The 25,338-nt window shown below is 31.9% G+C and overlaps 2 protein-coding genes across 3 annotated transcripts in view; both read left to right on the forward strand.

Moving 5' to 3' along the window:
• LOC122270387 (uncharacterized) overlaps positions 1–10,046 on the forward strand; it is a 28,900-nt gene extending 18,854 nt beyond the window's left edge. The window contains exons 5-6 of the mRNA XM_043047510.2: positions 4,802–4,888; positions 9,814–10,046. Of these exons, the coding sequence (XP_042903444.1) occupies positions 4,802–4,888; positions 9,814–9,842 (116 nt within the window). The 3' untranslated portion in view covers positions 9,843–10,046. The remainder of the gene's footprint in view (positions 1–4,801; positions 4,889–9,813) is intronic.
• An 8,722-nt stretch (positions 10,047–18,768) lies between these two features.
• Positions 18,769–25,338, forward strand: part of LOC107437770 (transforming growth factor-beta-induced protein ig-h3) — a 24,079-nt gene continuing 17,509 nt past the window's right edge. Inside the window, exons 1-5 of one of the 2 annotated variants that reach the window (XM_043047509.2) lie at positions 18,770–18,962; positions 19,812–19,991; positions 20,438–20,588; positions 20,894–21,028; positions 22,915–23,127. In XM_043047509.2, the coding sequence (XP_042903443.1) occupies positions 18,825–18,962; positions 19,812–19,991; positions 20,438–20,588; positions 20,894–21,028; positions 22,915–23,127 (817 nt within the window). In that variant the 5' untranslated portion in view covers positions 18,770–18,824. Of the gene's footprint in view, positions 18,963–19,811; positions 19,992–20,437; positions 20,589–20,893; positions 21,029–22,914; positions 23,128–25,338 lie in introns of both variants that reach the window. The other variant, XM_016049871.3, reaches the window with a different exon arrangement.

Here is a 25,338-nt window from a genome sequence, read left to right on the forward strand (position 1 = left end):
AGCTATTCTCCAATAATTTTCTAAAAGGCAATTAACATATGCAACGTTTAGAGCGGAGTATCTTCGATCACCTAAACTAGTGCAAAAGCACCTTCACTGTAGATCTCACAACCCGTCAACTAAACTCTAAGTGTTGTGTTTGATCGTGGTCACACTTTGGTCAGGTCGCTTTTAAATGATTTTCAGAAAAGGGTGTAACAGTGAATCGGCTGATGTGATGTAATGCGAAGCGTTTGTCAATATAAGCAGCAATCATACCTTGCTTAAGTAACAGCACAAAATACTCAGAGAATACAATAAACTGTCCAGAAAAAATAATACGAAATGCACACAATATTAAAATGATATAAATGAGCACTGGGGCAGTCGTATCGAGTCATTCTAGAATGTCCATCTCAACTACAGTGGGTGTCAAATGAGAAGTCGCTTTATGATAGGGCAGTCTGAATATTCTTTTTATCTCCACGTTTTAAGAGCTGAAGAGCAAATTTTCGTTTTATTTCGATTTAAACCTCAACCTCGTTTAATAAGTAAAATTAAGTGTACTGAAGCAATTTAAATTGTTGGATGTCTTCATTCATCAGCTAATCCTTGTACAACGGTGGGATGGGTAAAATATTCACCTCCTACTGTTTAGGCAGTTACTCAACTCCTCATTCTAATAGCTGGATATCCGTTCAGACTGCCCTTTCTTCTAGCTTGTCTTAATGGATCGGAATCCACGATAGTCTAATATAATCCTCGAGGCAATTTCAGAGCCAGAAAAGTCCAAGCCCGGATTTTGCGGAGACTGTTAAAACTACCATTATCTACTCTTTAATCTGAATTATGATAGTTCCACGTATATCGTATGATATATCAGGAAAAGGTTTTGTTAAAAACGAGGAAAGTTTGGTGATAATCGAGTATCCACTTTTTACAGTGTGTGTCCTCTCTGGCAACGCACATTCCACCAAAAGTATTACAGACGATTAAAAATGCTTCCAAACGTCAATCGTTCTTTAAAGAATTGGTGGACTTGTTTATTAAACAACATAGATTTAAAGAATATCTCCTTACTTTGAATTGACGATAAACCGTTGCAGCTTCCTAAATGGTATGTATCTAAAATGTCATGTCAAACTTTGCTGTACCGGAAAGGGTTCAACAAGAAATGATATCATTAATTAATAATTCAAAATTAGAAATATGTCAATTTTTTCTCTTCTCATTTTTATTTGGTTACCTTAAGTTTCCAAGATCTATTTTATTTTTCACCTACCATTGACTAGGGATTCTCTGATAAGTCTGGTCATTTCCAAAATTATAAAAAAAAAAAAAAAATCTGTACAAAATATCCATTAAATATATTTATTCAAAAATATTAGTTGCAGAAATTATATTTTAAAAATAAATAGCCTTTCTTCAACTGCCAATGCATTTACAAAAAAATTCGAAACCGTTAAAAGGTTGTGTAACATTTTGACTTTATAAGGTAAACATTATTATATAAAGCTAATTTAGATCTAATAGACCTTATTTTATAAAACCTGATGATTTTATTGATAAACAAAAAAGGGGCGATTTCCTTCAAGAAGGAGAATCGAATTGTGAATAATGCAAAATTGACACGGACGACTAAAAATGTAAAAAGTAGTGATTAATCAAATTCAAAATTTTAATTAAAAGAGAGAATTAGCAACTTTTTCTAGCATATTTTCTTTAGTTTCCGATTGAAAGGAAATGCAAAGAATGTTTTCGCTTTTAATATAAAAAATTTCAAATGTTAGTCATAGCGGTACATACTATTGAATAATTAACCCCTTAACTTGTGCGCTCGAGTTAATTCGAGCTCACAGATTTTTTTTCAAAAAATCTGTGCTTTAAGGGGTTGACAAATAAAAAAATAGATTAGGTTTATACCGTTATTAAAATTTTTGTCGCCTGTGGCATCCATGATAATGGGTTCAACAAAAGTCTGGTGTTGTTGATATTTTGGGGAAAAGGGCATTACTCTTATTTTTATATCCTCAGAAAATTACTAACATCCATTTAAACAATTACTACAATGTCTATCAATTTAGCTTCGATTGCATTCGGAAAATAATAGACACTCCAGATTGTCGCATAAAACAGTTAAGGGTACTAGGTGCCCGGATACTAGGGGTGTACTTATGTTAGAAATAGTTAATCCTCTTTATCTTGTGATTTTTTTTTTTTTGTTGAGAAAATTGTTTTAGGTAAGTACACTCTGAAGAAGAGTGCTTTTTCAAAGATAGTCTGCTCATTCATTTTCATGGAATGCATATTAATTAACGTTTTAGTTTAACCTTATTGTCCTATTGTATTATAACTATTAGTAGCTATTATGAAATTATTTTCTGCTTTAATGACAAATTTACTACTAAAGTACTTTACTATTTACTGAGTACCTGATACTAAAGTATCAGGTACTCAGATTTAAAAGTATCAATCAGGTCTGTTTATCATCATTTAAAGCAATCAAAAGGTCAGCTGACCACAATGTGTTACCTAAATTTTTAAAAAAACGTATAGGATGGATGAAATAAGGACAGCTTCGTTGCACAGGTGCCCAAATCGCAACCACTACTAGGATTACTTTATCATCAATTCCAGTAATGAAATACATATGTTCGCGCCGTTTCCATATGTTAAATCAGGCAACAAAATGAGAGAACCCTATGCATATCAGCTTTATTTTGAGAAAAACAAAGAAATGGTTGCAATTAAATCGTAAAATCTATTTGACTGAAGAACAAAACTGATTTTCTCGCGGTTTTGTAAATTATCACATACATTAACTATACAAATATTGAAGTAAAATTTTATTTCGAGGATTTCTTATAATAAAATATGACTAAAGCGTCATCTTTTTTACTTCATGTGGCGGCTCTCTCTTTTGTAAGAGGAGATAGATAAGCAATATTACCATTCACGTAAAAAAAGTCCAGCCACGAAAAGCCGTATATATATGTTACTGTGAGTGACCGAAATGCGTGGTTGTTGACATCCACCGGTGAATGTTGACAATCACATAGTTCGCTTTGGTAAATGTCAAAAATATCCCCAGAAGCAGAAAGTGCCTGAAACTGTGACGTACGTCGCAGAACAAACGAAGTCCTGCAGAACAATTTGTATCTTGAATAAGTGACAGCGTTTCTAAAAGAACAAATGCTTTTGAGGGAGATGAAGAAGTTGCTGGAACAACAGACCAGCGAATGTCTGTGTTGTTTGCAAATGGTGCACCATCTGGGCACTTGTCCCTTCGAAAGATTTTTAAGGCAGCCCTTATTTTAATGTTCGGACCTTCATATCATAGGCATTTTATTAATAATTCATCATTATCATTAATGAAATTTTTTACTTCAAAACTGATTGAAAAAGTAACAAATCAAGAATGTTTGCCTTGGTTTAAAAAATAATGTAGTGTATCTGTGTATGATCCTGTATTTTAATAAATGTAAATATAGCATTTTAACGTAAAGTTGACTTTTTCGCTGTGACATGCTTGCAGAACATTTGTATAAATCAATGACCCTGTTGCAGAACATTTGAAAATATTTTGCTTATGGCTATATAACACATGTCTAGTTAAGTGCCACTGTACGATATATACTTGCGCGGTATGTCCTACTCTGATGTTTTTTAAAGTTAAGTGCCACTGCCCAGTATGCATATTACCGGTACTCCGAACATTGATGTTTCGCTTAATCTATCCTCAGCATATATTAAAATATCGAATAAATATAATGATACCAAGGAATAAATTAAAATCAAATCGGTTATAACAAATATTTCGGACATTCACCAAAGCGACTATGTGACATTCACCGGTGAAAGTCGACATTCTCTTGATTTCGGACCTTCACGGTAACATATATGAAAAATATCTCTGATCCTTGAAAAAGAAGTGGTAGTATATGTTTGTTAGCTTATAGTAGATAATATTTATTTCTGTGACATATCACTTTAAGGAAAGCAATATCTTTTTTTTGTTTCGCATACATTCGCAAGGCGGCTTATAAGCCCTTGTCAAGTTGAAGAACAGATAGCACAAATTACAGAAGTGCATAGCAGACATGCACCCAGAGTTACGGTGAGATTTGAACCCACTAATTCTATACTACAAAGCATTTTTGACTGATAAGCGATACCCTTCGGGCAGAGGGGTCCTAGCAATTTTCGTTTATTTACTTTTTGTTACACATACATGCGCGGTCTTGTCATCAAGTTACAATTCATGACTCAGAAGCTCTTAAGTTGAAGAATAGACACACTTTAGAGAAGTATATTCAACAATGCAACCGGCGTTATGTTGGGATTCGAACTCGCTACAGAGCATTTGACGAATTAGCAAGACCTTTTGACTATCTTATTTCTTCAAAATTAATCCTAATAATTAAACTCTTGTGCTACCACTAATTTTATATACATATATAAAAAACGAGCCTTCAATAGGATGCTGGACTCAAATCTGTTAAAGTGTAAATAAAAACATATCTAATATATGGTCATACTTTTAGTTTTGTAGTTAGTTTTTATTTCTTCCCCATAATTGTTTCCACCCTGTCATTAAACACCCACCACCAGCAAATGAGGTTGAATGTAAATGAAAACATAGTGCTGATGAATCAAAACATATAGTTCTTAGTTTTGAGTTTTTTTCTTCTTTAGCTTTAGTGTTAGCTTGTGTTAGAATACAGTCATTAAATAATAGCTTTAGTTAACAATAATACTATAACATTGCTATGCTCATGCTTGCCCAACTAACATAGCTTCTGTTTTACTAACCCTTACCTAGGTCCTGCTACAACACAAAAATCAGGTGGACGCAGACCAGATTCATACTACTTTTATCCCATTCAAGCAACCACAGACTCTTCTAGAAGTAAGTATAGATTGTTTGTTATAGAATTATTTCAACAATTGAGGAGGTCAATATTAAAAGGAAGTATGTTACAAATCCGCACTTCCGAAAAAAATTTTAAAAAAACTCTGGAAATTGTGGAAAGATTGTTTTAATTGCTTCCAAATTGTTGGGTTCGCTTCTTTAGGCAGTCTAGAAAATTACTGGGTATTTGGTAATCGGTGAGGGATATTCCAAAACCAACAACAAAACTATTTATTATTATTATAACGTAAAAATTTTACATACCCCTTTTAACATTGACAGCGTCAATTTAATTTGAGACTAATTTTAAAATCTAGTCAAATAAAAAACAATGGTAGCCTATAATAAAATAGCATAAAATAATTTAAATTTTTTTTCTTCAAATTTTTATTATAATACTAACTCCTTCAGGACCAGCAGAATTTGAACGGCGCATTTCATCAGGTCCGCTGAGTGTATACATACTAATTCAAGATAAAATACTAAAATACCGTATTGAAATCTCCTCCGTGAGATTTTGGGCCAATAGAATCAGAGAAGCTTGTTTTATATATGATACCCTGGCTGCGAAGGTAGACTCTCGCTATTACGTATATGTGATCACAGTTCTAAAGAGGTTAATATTTTTGGGGCGGAAATTCGTCGCAAAAATGGTAAAAAGCTGGCAGTTAAGCTCGTGATACGGTAATAAAGCGCTGGTTAAATTTAAAAAAACCTGTTTTATTTATTGGTTAACTATGACTTTACAAACCGTGATTGGACACTGGTTAAAGCCCTGAGCTGCCATTGCGTAGAACCGGAGTTCCATCTCTAATGGTAGCTTGAAGCCTACCCAACCTGAGCCAACTTGTTGGAACATAGATGCGGTTAGAGTTCAGTTAAAACCACAGTTCAGTAATCTCTCACTATCATTATAGTGGTACATAAGTTTTGGTCATAAAATGTATTTAATGTTTTGAAAAGTTAACATGAAGCATTTCTTATCACAATAATGCGATAACTCAAACACATAAGAAGGTGCGATTTCCGTATCGTAATCTGTGGCAGAAGAATCGCCAAGTTTTGGTAACTTCCGGGTAGCTGACCCCGAGAAATTAAAAAAAAAAAAAAATTCTCAGAAAGGGACTAACTCGAAAGGTATAACTTGAAACCACCCCTGAGCAAACATCTAGATGTTTTTTTTTTTTTTTCATTTTTAAATTTCAAGTTTAAAATCTATTTGACACCTTGGCGATTGAAGTTTGCGCGACACATCACGATACGAAATATACTCCATGTAAAAAGTCAAGTTATGGCCAGGGTGAAAATTGTTAGCATTTAAGTTGTTGCTGAACCTGGAAAATGTACATTATTTTAATTATCATTATAACAATTTTGAGAGAACACTGCATATCCTGACATTTCCACCCACAACTTCAATTTGAAAAAAAAAAAAAAAAAAAAAAATACATACTTTTGATGAATCTGNAAAAAAAAAAAAAACACGACGAATGATTGTAGTACTAACACATTGTCGGGTCACGGATCATGTGTTAACACATTGCATGCGAGTCACGTAAAAATATGTTTTTGAAATTTTTGCGATCCATACAAAAGTTTAAAAAGTAGTTTCAAAACTACTTCATTTCCTCTCTGTTTTTCAAAGAAATTATTTATTTGTGATTACCACAAACATGAATGATACAGTATATATATAATCAGTACTACAATCGTTAGCCGTTATTTCTTTTTTTAAATTGAAGTTGTAGCTATAATGACTAGTTTGCTCCAACTTTTATGAAATCTTGCCTACCACTTTTTAAAAATTTTAATCTTTTCGGAAAAGTTGTCAGTATGCAATTTTCATGACAGCCCCCCTCCCCAACAATTGTTTGGCTGTTGTAAAAGTGTCTAAAATTTTATCTCTCTAAATTCTTCAAAATTGATTTATTTGGAATAAACACGTTTTTGACTGAAAAGTATTTCCTTTAGACTGTGTCCGAAATTGAATATAAATTTGCTCTCCAAATATTACTGCACTTATTATAGAATAAAAACAGTAATTTGATCAAAATTGACTTCTAGATAGCTCACTAAAAAAAAGCATTTATTATATTATAATTTTATAGCATCAAAATAATATTTTACCTTGCTAGTACAATATATTTAGTTTTGTGTGAATCTGTAAATTATTTTCAGATCCAGTGTAAATTTTAAATTTCCGAAAACTACAAACTTGAATAATTTTTGACGAAGGAATCTTTAGATTAACACAGTAAATAGCTACAAACTAGACTTGTAATTTTATACACATTTTGCTAGTATTTTAAAGGGTTTAGCATAAAAATGATGACAAGAGTGATGAATTATATAAGCCTACGAATTGTTTAGAAATAGTGGTGGATAAAAATCTACTAAATTGAATTTATTAAACCAAGAATCACAAATAATAAATTACTACTTGAAAATATTTATTCGCTGTCCGGAGCAAGTTGGCATCTCTGTGTATATAAATAAAACTGTTTTTGTGTGTTCGATATTGCTTTTCTTCAAACCATTTTAGTAACGATAATAATGTTAAAAAAATGAAAAATTTACTCGAGCTATGTGTTTCTAATAACCACGGCTTCGCCTGTTACCAGCTTACCGTGTTGAGGTTACCAGATTTCTCAAAAAACTAGTAGAAAAAGTTTTAACAAAACATTCCAAAAGTCACACCTTTACCTTTTTCAAAGAAATTATTTCTGTTAGAAATTTTCTGCAGAGAATCTCTGTTCCAAAAATATAGATTAAGAAAGATAAAGCTGTTAGTTTTCAATGAAATTTTACTACCAATTTTTTTAGTTTCTTGAGAACGTTGGTCAGCTTACTTTAGATGGAAGTTAGAATTGTGATGTCGTAGAAAAGACCAATTAAGCTTAATTGGAAGATGCATCTTGGAATCAACAAAAACAGTTATTAAGCAAGAAAATAAAATATTAAAACATCACGTGATTTCTGAAGAAAAAAAATGATGAAGGAAAATTATTCTACTCTCCTCAACCATATATCTGCTGTGCTTTTACAACCCTTTATCCAAAGTTGCCAACTTAATAAGCATCTATTCCTCATCAATATTTCCCAAATTGTCCCCAACAGCCAATCGTGCAACTCTTGTGCGACGGAAATAAACTACTACAATGATCGTTTACAATAACAACTGCACTTAAGTGAAATTATTGCAAGTTTTTTTGTAAGCAAGTATAATAAATTAGAAGCGAAGCCGTGATGACTCAGGGGATCAAGCTTTCGCCTTCCTATAAGGTGAACCGGGTTCGAATTCCTCTTCCGGATTGCACCGACTACAGTGCTGACGTAAAATATCCTCGGAGGTTGACGGATTATGGGATAGAGTCCCCTTGCCGTTAGGCTAACCGTGTACTGTCTTTTCTCTCCAAGTAACGCAAATGCGAGTTAGTTCCATCAAAAAGTCCTTCACGAAGGCAAATTTCTCCCAATACTTGATCCAGGAGTTAACTTGTCTTTTGGACGGATGTGAACATAAGCAGCGGTAAACCCAAAAATTGGGTCGGCTGCTCAACGACGGTTATGAAATAAAATAAAATTAGAAGTGAATAGTTCAACTTAATTATTAACCCTTTCGTGCCGACTGTCATAAATACGTGCCAACATAAAACCGTATCAATCAAGGTAAAAAGATGAAAGCAGTCCAAAGTAGCTTTTTAGCAGTTTATTTGTGGGCGGGGTAATGATAGTTTGCTTTATTTAATTCACCACTATTTAGTTCGAATTAAAAATTGTATAGTTACACTTTTAACACACGTGGATTGGATGTGTTAGATTTAAAGTGAAAACAAAAATAAGCCTGTCAAATTAGCAATGCCCAAACTTAAGCTACCGCTTTTTATATTTTACCGTCCTGATACTGATTCTTTACGAATACATTTAGGACTTACCCGTCCCGAAAGGGTTAAAGAACAAAAAAAAAATGAAACAATTTAAGTAAATTGTTCATGGATCTGGACAAAGTATTTTTTTCTGAAATAAATTGAAGACCCTTAAATAGTTTCTATAAACAGGGATGCCTTATGCGACTAAAAAATTTAAAGAGTGGTAGAAATTAAATTCACTTTTAATTATTTATTATCTCTTTAATTATTTAATCGTAACTACCCTACAACTTATATATCAAATTAATTATAAACAAAGAAAACCATGTGCTCTCTAAACTGTAGAGATTTAATAAACAAGTTTCATACAGGTGTTTGTTTAAGATAAAATCTTAAACCAAATATGCTAGGAAAAGTAATTAAATTTTTTTACTAAAATTATGATTTTTTTAATCACCACTTTATGCATACTTTATCGGGTTCTCTTTTGGTTGATCTGAGCACTTTATAATGGCTCTTAGCATAATAACAATATTCCATTTTTTCTAATTTTCCGACTTTTGGTAAGATCATTAATTCAGGAGCTTCTATCTGGAATGGAATCAAAATTACAAGGCTACGAAGTTAGTTGATAATCGTTCACTCAACACTGAGTTTTAACGCCGGTTCAAAAATTAAATATTAGGAGGAAATTCAGGAGCTTATTGTTGCTAAATGAACAGGCATTTAATGCATTGCTTGCAAAATAAATAAATGTTCTACTGTTAAATAAGATTAAAATAAGATATTTTTCTAAAAAATATATTTTTTTTTAAATGTCGCTCAAAATTTTCGTTTGCTAGGTTTTATAATAATATTTTGTTTTGTAATAAATTTCAGAACATTGCTTTGCATCTATTTTTTTAAAAGTAGAATGACGTTTTGTTGATATTTTCGACAACAATGAAAAATTTTACAAATAATTTAATATCTGTATCTAAATTTTGAAAATATTGTTTACCTAAGTTTGAAAAGAAAATTAAGAAATAAATAAAAAAAAATCTTTACTTTCAGGTGGTGTAGAAGCTGTACCTATCCAATAAAAGCATTGGTTAATGAACATTTTGGAGTGCGAAGGAAAATTTCTTTCGAAATGTGATTGTATATTGTATTGCATTTAATAAGAATTAAATGTTTTATTTTGTGATGATTGAACTATGTATTATTTTATGCTAATACATATTTTTATGATGAATAATAAATGTATTATTTTTTATGTTAATAAACAGAATTTTTAATCGTATAAATAGGCATGTTCTTTATTTGTAATTCGTTTGTAACATTAAATATTGTTAATAACAAGTTCAAAAAATTTTCTGATGGACTTTTTGATGTGAAAATAGCTCGAAGATTATAATGTACGTAAGATAGCGTAAAGTGCGCAAAATAATATACGGAACAGCTGGGATAACTTCTGATCTACTGATCGCACTTATGAGTCATGTCATACTTACATATATAAGAAAAATGTATATAATATACCTTATTATGTACAGTGCGCAAAAAAACTAATTTGAATAACTTTTCATTTAATGATCTGATTTTCACGTACCAGGTCTCAATCTTAAAGGTAGGAGGGTCATTCCTCAAATATGCTAATTAATTGGTGCAGACGATATTTTAAGTGAAGGAACCAGAATAAACTTACTTTCTAGAAATAAACATACCTTTTTCTCAACAGATTCGGATTTTCGACTACAATTATGAGGAGTAATAGAAATTTGGAAAATAGGATCCAAATGTGGTGATTTGGTCACAACAACCGGTCTAAAATTAGGACCCTCGAATGTTAATTTTACTTTTTGCGTATTTCGCTATAATTCGAGAAAATTTTATGCCAATTGAAAAATTTTTGCACACTATTGTAAAATTCGTCTATCCAAAGATAATTTCATTCATAATATAATTTTTAGTAAATATTTATTATTTTTTAATATTTTTTTTAATAATGGATGAAAATTTTTTTAACTGTATGGAATGTAAATTTTTGCATAATTTTAAAGAAGGCAATTTTTCATGGAAAAATACAACATTTGAGCAAAATTGATCGAATAGTTCCTGAAAAATCGAATTTTAAGTATCTGACTTTTTTAAAATTCTATTTCTCAGGGAATTATTCAACGCGTTTTGGTCAAATGTCATATTTTGCCATATAAAATTACATTCTTTAATATGATGTAAAAGATTGTATGCCTTACAATATAAAATTTTTTTCGACCATTTTTAAATAAAATAATAAAAATTGACTAAAAATTATTTTTTACATTGAATTAATTTTGGATAAATGAATTTTATTATTGTGTGCAAAACTTTTTCGAGTCGNGTTTAACGAATTACATGTCATTTATTTGAATTCAAATTTATTTTAATGACTTAGTATTTAGTAAAAAGATGTAATTTTTTTTAAAAAAAAGTTTTTATATGGATTTGAATGATTGTTTCGAATTCTTAGAATTTTGTGCATTTGCAATGTACCTAAGTTAGTAGCGACAGAAGCGAGCTTGGTTTGCGAAGCAAACCATATAAGATTGCGTAGCAATTTTCGGGGTTTGTCGAGCGTTAGCGAGCCGGGGGAACAGCCTACTAGTAATATATAATTATTAAAAGTTATTTTTTTGTAAGAAATTATTTTTGGAGTCACGAATTTTATAATTTTGTGCAAAAATTGTTCGAAGTCCTCGAGAAATGGCGAAATACGCAAAAAAGTAAAATTAGCATTTCGAGATCCAAACTTTTGACCATTATAATAAACATATTTCTAACTATTGGGACAATAATTTCCAGATTGCGGATACCCTCTACATCTGAGGGTTCAGCATCCATATCTGTGACAAAAAAAGTAGCTTTTGGCGTCTAATTTCGTAAATTAAAATATCGTCTGCGCTGATTAATTAACATATTTAAGGCTAAGGTCACAAACCATTGATTGAGATTCTATCATTAAATCAAAAGTTATTCAGGGTGTTCAGTTTATTTTTATTTTATATATTTTTTTGTTAAATGTACCTTAAATATAGCGTATTTGGGGGAAAATGTTTGTCAAACTAAACATATTTGAAAAACTCGTATCTAATTTATTAAGCGAAACAAAAATAACGAAATTTTAAAGCAATCTTCATTAATTTTTTTTATTTCACAAACGTTTACAAATTATATTTACTTTGAAGAAAAAAATAATTCGCTTGTAGTTAATATCAAAGTTCTCTGAAAAGTTAATCACAAAGTGCCCCTATGTATGACTCTGGTTCTTAAAAACCAGTTACAATTTATCTAGTTTCATATGTCTTACTACTCATATTCATATGTGTTGGTTATCTTAGCATCAGCCCCGCTAGGGGCTCCAACTAATTCATATGTCTTACTAAATTAATGTTATTATATTAGAGGGTTTATATGGGACTTAAAATAGTGGTAGTAAATTTACGCTAATGCTGATGGGAAATTCTTTTTAATGTATTAGTATTCAATTGTTAGAGGTACAGAGTAGAATTCTCACACTGATATGTTTTTTTTTTAGTAATTTGGGGCAGTTTTTATAAATATATTTTTTTAAAAAAAAACACCTTTTTTTTACATTTTTGACACCACTTTACTGAAACAGAAATGCCAACTGCTCCGGACACGGTAAAAGAATTTTAAAAAAAACGGTAAATAACTATTTACAAACTATTTTAGCTTTCTTTTTACAAGGTATAGCATGACTTAAGTACTTTCGTTCGCTGTTTTAGAGCTGGGCATCTGAGGCCTAAATGGCCCTTATCCCATTCATCATGAAATATCCCAAAGGGACATACATAAGAAAGACTTAAGTACTATAAAGGATAAGGATAAAAGATAGGACTTAAGTACTATAAAGTGGTGAATTATAAAAGCCAGCGAATTATTTAGAAATAGTGATGGATAAAAATCTACTAAATTGAACTTATTAAACCAAGAATCACAATTGATAAACTACCACTTGAAAATATATATTTGCTGTTCGGAGCAAGTTGGCATCGCTGCTGAAATGACCAAACCATATGGCACGAAAAGTAATTCTCTTAGAAATTAAGGCGTAAACTTTGCTACCACTATAATACTCCGTTGAATTTGGCACAAAAGCAACCCCATTACCTCCTAATTTTAATGTCCAACCTAGTTCGGTACAAAATTTGAATAAAAGGAAACAAACAATTAGGATTAGAATGAATATGGCGCAAGTTATTTCAGCAACGTAAAACATTTTGAGCGTTTAAATAATAAATATTTTATGTATTTATCTACTAATTTGGTTTAATTATATAACAAAGATTAATTTTCTGATCCAAATGTTCGGAGGATGGACTCGAATATTTTGGGAATGTTAATAACGTTTTTCTAGTATTATTTCCGGAATATTAAATAAATTAAACTTAAACTGTATAAAATATCTGTGGTGCTTCGATAAGGTTGTGGAATGCAAATGAAGTATTCATGTGGATCATTGAGGTTCTGACTATGTAATTATATGCAGTAGGGTGATAAGACTATTTTGTAAAAGTACGAACTTTAGCTAAGCAGATAGGATGAAAATGAAGTTAAGTGTTATGCTATTGATGTCGGAAATACGATGCATCATGCCAGTAGTATGCTGCTATTGGTCTGATGTTTTTGTCTTCAGTTAAATTTTCGAATAGGAATATTTCATTGAAATTTGCTGTAGAGCAAGAGGTGGCTTTTTCGTAGAATTTGTTGCTTAATTTAGCTACATGTTTGTCGATTGCATCTATTTTGAGGTCATGTTGTATTGTATCATTTCTTATGAACCATCTGGCTTTTGTTACCCTTCTTAATATTTCATTCTGGCAGACTATTAATTTATTTAGCTGAGTTTCAGTTATATTTGTCAAGACTGGTGAAGCATATGTAAGAATATCTATTATATATAATTCTCTTACGTGGCTCCCAAATTTTGGCTGTATTTCTTTTCCGCCGGTGGCAACGTTTGCTTTGCTTTGTTTACGTTTTGAAAACACCAAAGCATTCTGCCTTTTAATGACGTGTTTCTGATCTAATATATATAATTCTCTTACGTGGCTCCCAAATTTTGGCTGAAGTACTTTGTACAACTAAATAAGATTCTTTTCACAACAGTTAAATATTTACTTTATTTTCTTCATTCATAGAGAAAACAGTCGGCAAAGAATTCTGTTAGGTTAAAAAACATTTCGCTAAAAAAATAACGAATTCTAAAAGAAATAAAAATAAACAACTTAAAAAATAAAAATGCTGTTGCCAGCCATAGAATTTTTTGAAAGTTAACTTAGCAACATAAATCAAAATGACATAGAAGCGCAACTAGATCAAAATTATGATACCTGAGCGCTTGACGTAACAAATCCTTCAATTCTAAAAGTGTTGTATCGCCAAATGCCCAAATTAACAATTGTGTTCTTAAAGAAATTCTATAAAAAGTTTTAAATAAACAACCTACTTCTACAACTGCTTCTTGAAGAACTTGGCTCATTGATTAAAAATATTGTTTTAATTTTACAGTACTAACTTTACTTCTACTTTCATTATTGCTATGACCCTCTTTCATTACATTTTACAACTTCATGCTAAATTTGAGGACTTTAAGTTGTTTTGTGGTTGAATACTGACATTTAGAAATGTGTACATAAAAAAAATAATATTTAGAGGTTAAGAGTTGCCTCAGAAAAATTTGAATTGTTGACATTGAACTTAACAATGGAAACAATCGTTTTTGTGAAAAATTGAATTGTATTGTTGACATCAAAACTAAAAATATTGTGTTTCAACTTAACAATACTACCTTAATTTATACTTTAGAATTGCCTCGGAGAAATTTGAATTGTTAGCAATGACTTAAACAAAAAGTTTTATTTTAACTGACAAATACTATATTATAATTTTAACTTTTTCTATGACTATACTCATTTTCTTACTCTTTTCTTTGTTTTTTATACATTTTATATTTTTGTGATAAAATAAAAAACTTATAGTTGTTCTGCTTCTGAACACTGATGAAAACACAAAATGATGGGCTTCATCAACAATCAAAAATATATACATTTATTTTACAAATTCCATATTATTAGGGTGGCGCCCTTCAGAGAATTAAAAATACAAAATTATCTTCATCAAAGCCGATGCTTTACATCCGGCGTTCAGTGGCAGACTACTATTTCATATTGTTTTACAACACATGGCTTTAGCCCTCTGGTGGGAAAGACTTTAAAACAAAACTTACAACAGTTACTTTTCTCAACAACTGAAATTTAGAATAGTGTGATTAAGAAAAATATGTGAACTGTTTGCAATTTCAAATTAATATTGAAATGTACAGGTTTAGAATTTTCTACAGTGAAAAGTTTTCGGAACTTCAGTATTCAAAAAAGTATACAAAAGCTAGACGTTAAGAACGTATCCAATGAGCGAGCAAAGCGAGCATTGGATTGCGAAGCAATCCGAAATGAACTGCGAAAGCAGTTCCGGGGGTTGGCGAGGGCCGGCGAGCAGGGGGTGAAGCCTCCTAGTATTAAATAAATCTTAAGGTTTTCGAAATATATATTAGAACGCTTTTTTAATTATAGTGGCATAGAAAAAGAAAAAAAAGCTTTTAACTTTCTATGCTGATTTTGGTCGCTGCAAATTATACATAGATAAAAAAAAGACCCCAGTTCTGAAATCTTTAAGTAGGATCTTCCAAATTGGGCAAAAAGTTTTGCCATGTAAAATCATCCAAAAGAATTGTTGCTAAAAGAAAAATTGTTTACATATATTGTAAGTGTTTTGATTATAGTGATTCTTTAAAAACAAACTCTAAGAGAAAAAACATGTTAAAGTTATCGCATCATCAACTGAAATGTATTATCGCCTTCTTCCTAAGCCCTGCAAATGAGAGAGAAGTGGGGACATTTAGTAGTAACTGTTATCTAAATGAATTTTACAAAAATCCTGGTTTGGAATAATTGGAAAAAAATTGTAACTTGGCGACAGAAACCGATCTAAGAAAATTGGATTTTAGCTTAGGTGCAATCTTAGATTGGTTCCCTCATCCATTTTATTTGTACCGAAGGGGAAAATCCGATCATTAAGTCAAAGGTTATTACGATCAATTATCCATTTTTTTTTCTATTTTCACTGATTGTACAGATGTAAAAATTGCCAACTTTTATATTTGTTGTAGGAGTGTTATCTTAGAAAATTTATGATTGTAAATTTAGTAATTGATTTAATTAATTTGATCTGAAATGATTTTGAAAAACACGACAATGAGTTTTCATAAATACATAAGTAGCTTTGACTGTAAAAGAGGGATCAAAATCATTAAAAGGGTGGTTCCTATTATTTTATGTCAAATTCAACAAACCAATATTTTAATGTAAAATGATTTAATAACCACAATATAGTCTTTGACTACTTGAACAAAATCATTCTCGTGTGATGGCCTATATACTTTTAAATTAAATTCATCAATGTAAAAATTAAATTTTAAGCAATGAGATTTGTTGCCAATAGGAAATGTTACCCGAAAACCCAAGTACGTAAGAAACGATACAGTGCTTCGAAAAACTATATTACTTTTGTAGATTACTACAACTACTTTGTCACAAATGTAGTTAGCTACAGCTACTTTTTTTTAAAAAAAAAGGTATCGCACTATACTACAAATTACGAGAGAAATGTAGCGAGTACAGTAGTTTCACTACTTGTAGTGCTCTACTTCCGACCACTGAAGCTATGTTAACCTATAGCTGTCAACTTGTAGTGGAGAAAAATCTTATTGGTAGCATACTTTAATGTATAAATCTTGTTTCTTTAAGATGTATACATTAACACTTTAATGGGAGATTTATTCTCAGTAAAAGTAAATTAAAATATTTTTGAAGGTAAACTAAATATTTGTTTTAGACACGATGTCAAAAATTAAACAATTTAAATCTTATCAATTGTTCAAATATGTAATATCAATTAGCAAGGCCTGTTATGCTTTTAACTGTTGAGGAAGTTCACTGGTATCTAAAAGTTATGCATAAATTTATATACAAAAATATGAAATCATTTCTTTACTAACCCTATGGAAAAAATTTGTTGCTGTTGTTGCTGTTACTTATGCTACTTGCCAATATCGGAAAGCCAGCTTGAGGATCAAGATAGCCAATAATACGTCCTCAGTCACAGACATACGTTACAACTTGTTTTACAGAAAAGACACCCATTCACACATCATCTATCCAACCTCAGATCGTTATTTAGTTTTATAACCATTGGTTGTACAGTCGAACCAATTTTGGGTTTACGTCTACTAATGTTCAATTCCGTAGCTTTGTAATTTTGAACCGAATCCAGAAGACAAGGGAACTCCTGGATCATGTGGTGGGAGAAAGCTTCCTTCGTAGAGGACTTTTTGTTGGAACTTACCCGCATTAGCGTAACATGGAGAGGAAAACCACGAAGACCTTTCCCAATGAGCCTGACGGCAAAGGGACTCCAACCCATGATCCATTTACCGCTGAGGACAATCAGCACTGTGGTCGGTGTGAGCCGGGTGCGGAGTTCGTATCGACCAGCCAATGCTGGGATTCGAACCCAGTTCACCTCATTGGAAGGTTCACCTCTATCCCCTGAGTCACCACGACTCAAATCGTAATGCTGACTTGAATCGATAGATCGATTACACGATCGATCTCTGTGATAGTACCCCTAAAGGCATTGATTTATTATAAGAACTTGGAGTACTTTGTGACGCCGTCAGATTTAGCGTACACCAGTCACCAATTTTCTTGTTATCAGTAAATGTTTTGAAAGATTTTACTTTCAAAACAGTTGACACGATTTAAATACCATGCGTGACAATCTTAGAAGTAGGGTTCTTTTTACCCAGTTAAAAGCTTCTTTCTCTTTCCAATACGGCTATAATTAAAGAAGCCTTCTAGTTTAAATATTCCTAAACCTATAGAAGGTTTTCAAAATTGCTGGTATTAAAACTGGACAGAAATTATAAACTTCCTTTCCTCATTTTGCTCTATCTGAACTTTGCTTGACTAAAAATGACGCAATTTATGAAAGCTTCAAGTATGATTTTTCAAATTGGGTCAACAATTTTGCTATTTAAAATCTTCCAAAACATTTGCTTGCTAACAGAAGAAACTGTGTCAATTTAGTTAGCATAAAAGTGCTTCTATATTTTTGTCCAGAGCCAAAGTGGCTAAGGGAATAAAGCATTCACCTCCCAGCGACAGCTGGTCGTTACGAATTCAGCATCCGGCTCGTACCGACCACAGTGCTGACGTAAAATATCCTCAGTGGTAGACAGATCATGGGTTAAAATCCCCTTGAAGTCAGAGGTTTTCCTCTCCATGTGAAGCAAATGTGGGTTAGTTCCATCCAAAAGTCCTCCACAAAGGCGAATTTCTTCCAATACTGGATCCAGGAGTTTCCTTGTCTTCTGGAGTGGGTTCAAAATTACAAGGCTACGCAGTTGAACATTAGTAGTCGTAAACCCAAAATTGGGTCGCCTGTACAAGGGCAGTTACAAAACAAAATAAAACATTGTAGCAAATTAACCTTTGTAGAGTGTTTTTTTACGCAACTAACACACATTTTCGTTTTAGGAAAATCACGGAAACTTTCTGTGGTTAGCTCACCGGCAAGGGGATTCTAACCCCCGATCCTTCGACCAGTAATCTTTTCGCGTTGATTCTCTCAAATCTGTAAAAAAAAATTACATCAAAATTACAAGGCTACGGAACATTAGCAGTAAACCCAAAATTGGATCGGCTGTTCAATGACGGCAATAAAATAAAAATGAATAAAATATATTCTTGTCCAATCCTTGAATGTGCCTAGTATTAGAGCATGATTATGCTTAACTTTTAGACATCATTGTAGTTCAACTTTCGAAAAAAATTCTGCCGACTTTAATCATGGATCACTTTGAAAAAAACTCTTCTAGAATGATAGTACAATTAAGTCATGCTTATCATCAATTCTATTGATTCACAGTTGATTTGAAGGATCTTCTGCCGACACTAAGAGGTATGGGTGCTCTGGAAATGGTGGACATCGTGAAAGAAGTGGGAATGAAAAATGTCCTCCATTCTGGCAATTTCACAATTTTCTGTCCTCAAAATGCTGCCATGGAAACCTTTGTTGAAGATCAAGAATTAATTTCTGAAGTGAGTTCACTTTGTGGTATTGTCAGTCTAGCCACATTCCAAAAAAATTTAAAAACTAGTAGAAAAGGATGAGGGAAACAATATGTTTTAATCAATTAACATTGAAAAAAAAAAACTATTTGTAAATTTAAATATTCTTGTAGTAAAATAAATTCTTAAAATTGATGTGAAATGAAAGTCTGCAAAATTTACGACTAACTCAATAAACATTTGTCTTAATTTTTTTTAATTATTTCTCTCCTTTGATCTTTTTTTATTTCCATTTTATAAAGTTTTCTGCTATATAGATTGAGAAATATTTTTATATCTCAATTTTTGTATCTGTTCATAACGTTTAAAAGCACTAGGCTTGAAAATAACCACTCGCCACGTGGCGAGTCAACAGAAAAAGTGGTGGTTTAATTTAAATAAACAATTTGTTACTTTTTCTTATCGTTTTTTTAATAGTTTAATGATAAAAGTATGTCAATGCTGAAAGACTCTAGAAAACAGAATTTTCATAAAAATGCCAAAATATTCCCATTCAAAATTTTCATCCTTCAGAATCCATCAATTTGTGATGGAAAGTTTCAGATGGACGGAGAATTCTCTAACAATTCACATATTTCAAAGTTGTAATGTAAACGTCAAATGTCTTTTACTTCCCCGAATATTTTTAAATAAAGTTCATTAAACTCAGTACGTTTAATTAAGTTTTGTTACATATTTACATTATTTTTATTGTTGACCTAACTTTTTATAGCAGCAGATTATTTCTAATATAATTTCCTTCTCTTCGACAAATAACCTAATCCAAAGAAGAAGAAAAAGCTACTTTCTGTATATTTTGATTGTATATCAATGTTTCAGAATGAAGTCGTGAGAAATTATAATTTTAGAAGTCTTAAAAAGAAAACATTGAAGAATCTAATCAAGAAACACATGGTGAAAGGATTTTTGAAAATAGATGATTTCCACGACGAGCAGAAAATAGGAACAGAAGATGGCAACAATCAAACAAGAATCAACATCTATTATGTCCCTGAAAAGGTATTCATTTCAAATTTCCTAACAATTCAAATAACAGTAACAAAAGAAAATCGGCTATTTCATCATAGATTGGATTTCTGATCTATAAAAGAGATAGCGAATATTTGTCAGATTAACAGTTTATTCTTTACACTATGCAGCATAAATGTAGAGTAAGGGAGGAGGTACACTATTCACAGAAATTTTTCCGCACTTTCATGATAAGCTGGCATCTTTAGACTTAACCATCCTGTTCAGAAACGTAAATAGCGGAAAATTAAAATTTGAAGAAAAGTAATAGCAAAATTAGAATAATCTATGAGAAAAAAATTTGCTTAAATATTTAATCTAAAAAAAAACATAACAGGAGCCATTATAATCGACGTGTATATTTTTCTCTGTTCCATAAATATTAATCTATAATCGTGTGAAATTTTTCAAAACAATCCCCTATTTTTCTATTGCAGGTTGTCACAGTAAATTGTGTGCCTATAATAACAGCTGATTATTTTGCGAGAAATGGAATCATTCATTTAGTTGAGAAAGTTCTACCAAAACCTATCAAAACGGTCGCCGACATTATTGCGGGTGATTCTCAGTTCTCGGTCTTAAAAGGAAGTAAGTCTTAAAAGGAATTTGTTTTACGAGTTTGTGTATGTTACTTTGAATGTCTTTAAAAATAATTAAAACATCTGCTGGCATTGAACTAGTGTAAGATACCATGAAGTTATAATAATATCTTCACCAAAAAGTTTAGACGGGAAAGTCTAATTTGGACAAGTTGATTTTACTCCTGCTCAAATATTACTCTTATTTTTGTATAGTAAAAAAATATAAATGATATTTATTATAATTGATATCATAATTATATTTATACGAATGCTATAATTATTACTATTAATATTGTATTTCCATTATTTCAGTGTTGAGTCGCGCCGGGCTTGTACAAACATTAAGAAATCCAAACAAGACATTCACTGTATTTGCCCCATCGGATTCAGTATTTAAACGAGCACCACAATCTAAAGAAGAAAGAAAGAATGACAGATGCACATCAAGTACGTTAAATATCACATTTTGAAACAACTCAAAAACGATTTCTATTAACCGCTTCAACATTGATAGTAACTCCCTTTAACGGTAGATTCCAACCCCCTGTTTTTCAAACTAAATTTAGTGGTGGCAATTTCGAGTTAAAACTGAATGATTACTCTTTAGGAATGTAAAGAATTGTTACAGTAAGAAGACGATCTGGATTACTTGATTTATTCGTATACAACCATCTCAAATAAAATTTACCAGAATAAAAATTCTGTCCTACTTGACTTCTTAATGTTAGTTTTTTCATAACTTTTAGCTTTTACGATAACTTACTACATTATTCAATTTTTCTATCGCGTTGAATGCCATGGAGGTCACCGGTGACCGACACCGAGTTTGTTCGTTGCGCCAAGGGGGTCACCGGCGAAGCCAAGATTGTTAGAAACACATAATTGGAGTAAATTTTTAATTTTTTAATATTACGATCGTTACTAAAATGGTTTGAAGAAATTAATGCAATATCGAACACGCAAAAATAGTTTTATTTATATACACAGAGATGGCAACTTGCTCCGGACAACGAATAAATATTTTCAAGTGGTAGTTCAGTGATTCTTGGTTTAATCAATTCAATTTAGTAGATTTCTTGCCACCACTATTTCTTAGCAATTCTTAGGTTTATATTATTCACCATTTTTATTCAGGTATGTCATGTGAAACTTTTTAAAAAACCTTATTAAAATCTGTCTAATATTTGCAAATTTAGTTTGTATTTATTTACCGTTTGGCCAGACGGGCAAGCCATACGAATTTCGCGTGGCATTTAACGTTTTAATGCTCATGGGAAATCTATTACTTTAACTGTTAAAAAATCATTTTGGCAAAGAAGAAAGAAATAATAATAATTATGACCTAATTTTAGGATCAAATATATGTTCTAATATTAATGGGATTCATCAAACTCTAGTGACAAGTTTGCTTCGAACGGAAATTTCAAATTATTTAATCAAGATAGTGATAATTCAAATATAAATTCCGTGAATGACCAAAATCAACAGAATGTTGGCTTTCACCAGTGAATGTCAAGAATCGCATAGTCGCTTTGGAGAATGTCCGAAATATTTGTTATATCCGATTTGATATTAATTTATTCGTTGATATAATTATATTTATTCGATATTTTAACAATTGTTGATTGTAGATTAGGAGAAACACCAGTGTTTGGAGTACCGGTTAATTGCATACCGAGCAGTGATACTCGACCTTAAAAAATATTGATGTAGAACAATATTTTTTAAGGCAGTGACACTTAACTAGACCTAGTATATATTTTGCACATTTACCAAAGGGACTATGTGATTGTCAACATTCACCGGTGGAAGTCAACAATCACCCATTTCTGTCATTCACAGTCACATGTCCATATGAACTGCGAATACATGATGAACAATAAAGAAAAGTTCTGATAATGAAATAATTTTGATGAAAGTTTTTACTTTAGTAGAACAATAAGTTCTTTAAACCTAATATCTTAATAGGGCAAACATTCGTTTTACTTGTCAACTTTTTCCGATGATTTTTTTCCCAAGAGATAGTGAAACGAAACTTTATAGATAAGCATGAATTTTTCTACTACTTTAAATATAAAAATGAAATCTTACAAAAACTCCACATAATGTTTGCAGCTAATTATCCTAATAATGTGATTTAGTCATTAAACTTATTCTAAACATTGCCGTGAATCTCTCCATTTGGTTTATTCAACATTTTTAGAAGCTAGTATTTAATAATTTAGAAATGAAATTAATCCTAAATTGAAATACTTGGAAAAGTGTAATCACACAAATTTTAAAATGAAACAATGGACAATGCACGAAGTAATGCGTGCGAATATTTTTTAAAGGACTCATGAAACACCATATCATTGATCACGTGATTTGCTCTCAAGCTATCCCTCAGTTTGCGAAGAGCTCAAATTTGATTGGAGAACTCCTGAGCTTATCCAGAAGCGAAGATAATAAACTGTACGTTGATGACATCCAAATTGTGGTCAAAGATTTAATAGCCACAAATGGAGTAGTGCATGTCATTGATGGCCTGCTTTCAACAAAACAAGGTATATTTAAACATCTATACATTTTTGACATAAAAAAGAATAAAATCATAAGTTAAAATGCACAAAATGATGGAAAGTAAGCTGTTGTGTTTCTCAGGGGATAGAACGTACGTCTTCGAGCGAGAGTTGGTCAAGACGGATTTCGCACCTGACTAGCACCGACCACAGCGCGGATGTAAACTATCCTTAACCCCTTCAGGACAGGTGATTCAGGAAAGCATTCTTACAAAGTCAGAATAAAGATGGGGGGAAATTAAATGCGGTAGCTTAGTCAGATGTGGTCAAACAGACAAAGTTTGAGTTCACTTCATTAAATGTTAGTTTAATCACAAATTTTAGTTCCACGTCCAACTATACAATTTTCATTCTGAATTTAGCGATAAATTAAATAAATTACACTATTATAAACCAGCACATAAATAAACTGCCGAAGAATTGGTTGGTTATCAGTTTCATCTTTTTCCCTCGATTGATAACTTTTCATGCAGGCACAGATATGTGACAATCAGCGCGAAAGAGTTACTGGTAGACGGATTACTGCCAGTAAGGGGTTAGAATCCCCTTACCGGCGTGCTAACCACAGAAAGTTACCGTGATTTTCCTGAAAAGCAAATGTGTGTTAGTTCCATAAAAAATACACTCTACGAAGGCTAATTTGCTTCAATGGTTTATTTTATTTTACACGACACAATTATGGGGTTACGAGCACAGTAGACCGTAACCCTCTATGGGCTGTCATGCCACTGAGTTTTAGTTTTAGGAGAACTTTTTGATGGTACAAACCCATATTTGCGTTACATGGAGAGGAAAACCTTCCACGTTTAGCCTGAAAGCAAGGGAACTGTAACCCATGAGCCGCCTACCACTAAGGATATTTTACGTCAGACCTGTAGTCGGTGCAAGCCGAATGCAGGTTTCATATCAATCAGTCATTGCTGTGTTTCGACCCCAGTTCACCTCATTGGAAGGCGAACACTCTATCCCCTGAGCCATCACGGCTCTCGCATTTTCCGTACGGTTAGCACATTTGAACACTCTCGAACCATTATGATTGAAACCTAGTACATGAAAATTCGATCGTTAAATCAAACGTTTTTCAGGGTGTTTCGTTTACTTATTTTTTTGCGCACTCTGCACAATAGTTTTCTCATGTCACCTCTCAATAGATTTAAACTAGCTTTTAATATTATTATTCCAAATCAGAAATAATACAGGGTGTCTACTGGTCACGAAAATATTAGTAAAACTTTTTTTATTTGTCTGCCAGCTTATAAAGGACATTCAGCAATACCCCTAGTCAAATTTGGCTTTTCAACGGTCAACATATAAGGTAGACAAATAGTCATGTTTCAAAGGTTTTGCTCTCTTTTAGTATATAGGACATAGACTTAGAGGTTGGGCAGATCTGAGGAGCAAGGCACATCGACCAGAGGTCTACCGTTCTCAAACCCTAGATCATGATTAGCGGAATGACTTTATAGCTGAAAAAAAGTTCAGCTAACACCTGACAGGAATATCTTGTAGTTCCCAGGCCTTAACACAATGTTGTCCCAGATGCTCAAATCTTGGAGCAGAATAGACCTCTCACTCACAAAGAATATGTTGAAGTTTCCTCCTCAATATGACAACCACAACAAAGAGGATTCGGTGTAATACCCATAATGCGGAGATGTCTTCTGAGGGTGCAGTGACTAGTGAGAAGACCAAAGATCTTCCTCCAGCTATTCCTGGTAAGCTTAAGAAGTTTTTTTGACGTCACCCTATACATCAAAATCTTATAAAGTTTATAAAAACCGTTGAATTATATTCATTAATTTAATTAATTTTCAAAAAGTGCAACTCTTTAACCTTGTTACTCAATATAGACATTTTTGGCTCTTGTGCCAATAAACCTCAACCAATCATTCATTTCCTCCAATATTACTAAGAGAACTACTAAGAGAAATTTTCTTACGGATTAATTTTTTTTCTGCTACTCAGACTATTAATATTTCATTATTTTACTAGGTGGTTATAATTAATATTTTCCTATTTAGATTCCCATCGGGTCTATTCTGGTTGACGAAAGTCAATTGAACTTAGTATACACGTTATACAAATCATGGGGGGAAAAGAAATCTACAATAAATCAGATAAAAAAAAGTTGTACGTAAGAAAAAAAAAAAAAAAAAAAAAAAAAAAAAAAAAAAAAAAAAAAAAAAAAAAAAAAAA

This window comes from Parasteatoda tepidariorum, chromosome 8 (assembly GCF_043381705.1).
Source record: "Parasteatoda tepidariorum isolate YZ-2023 chromosome 8, CAS_Ptep_4.0, whole genome shotgun sequence".
NCBI lineage: Eukaryota > Metazoa > Arthropoda > Arachnida > Araneae > Theridiidae > Parasteatoda > Parasteatoda tepidariorum.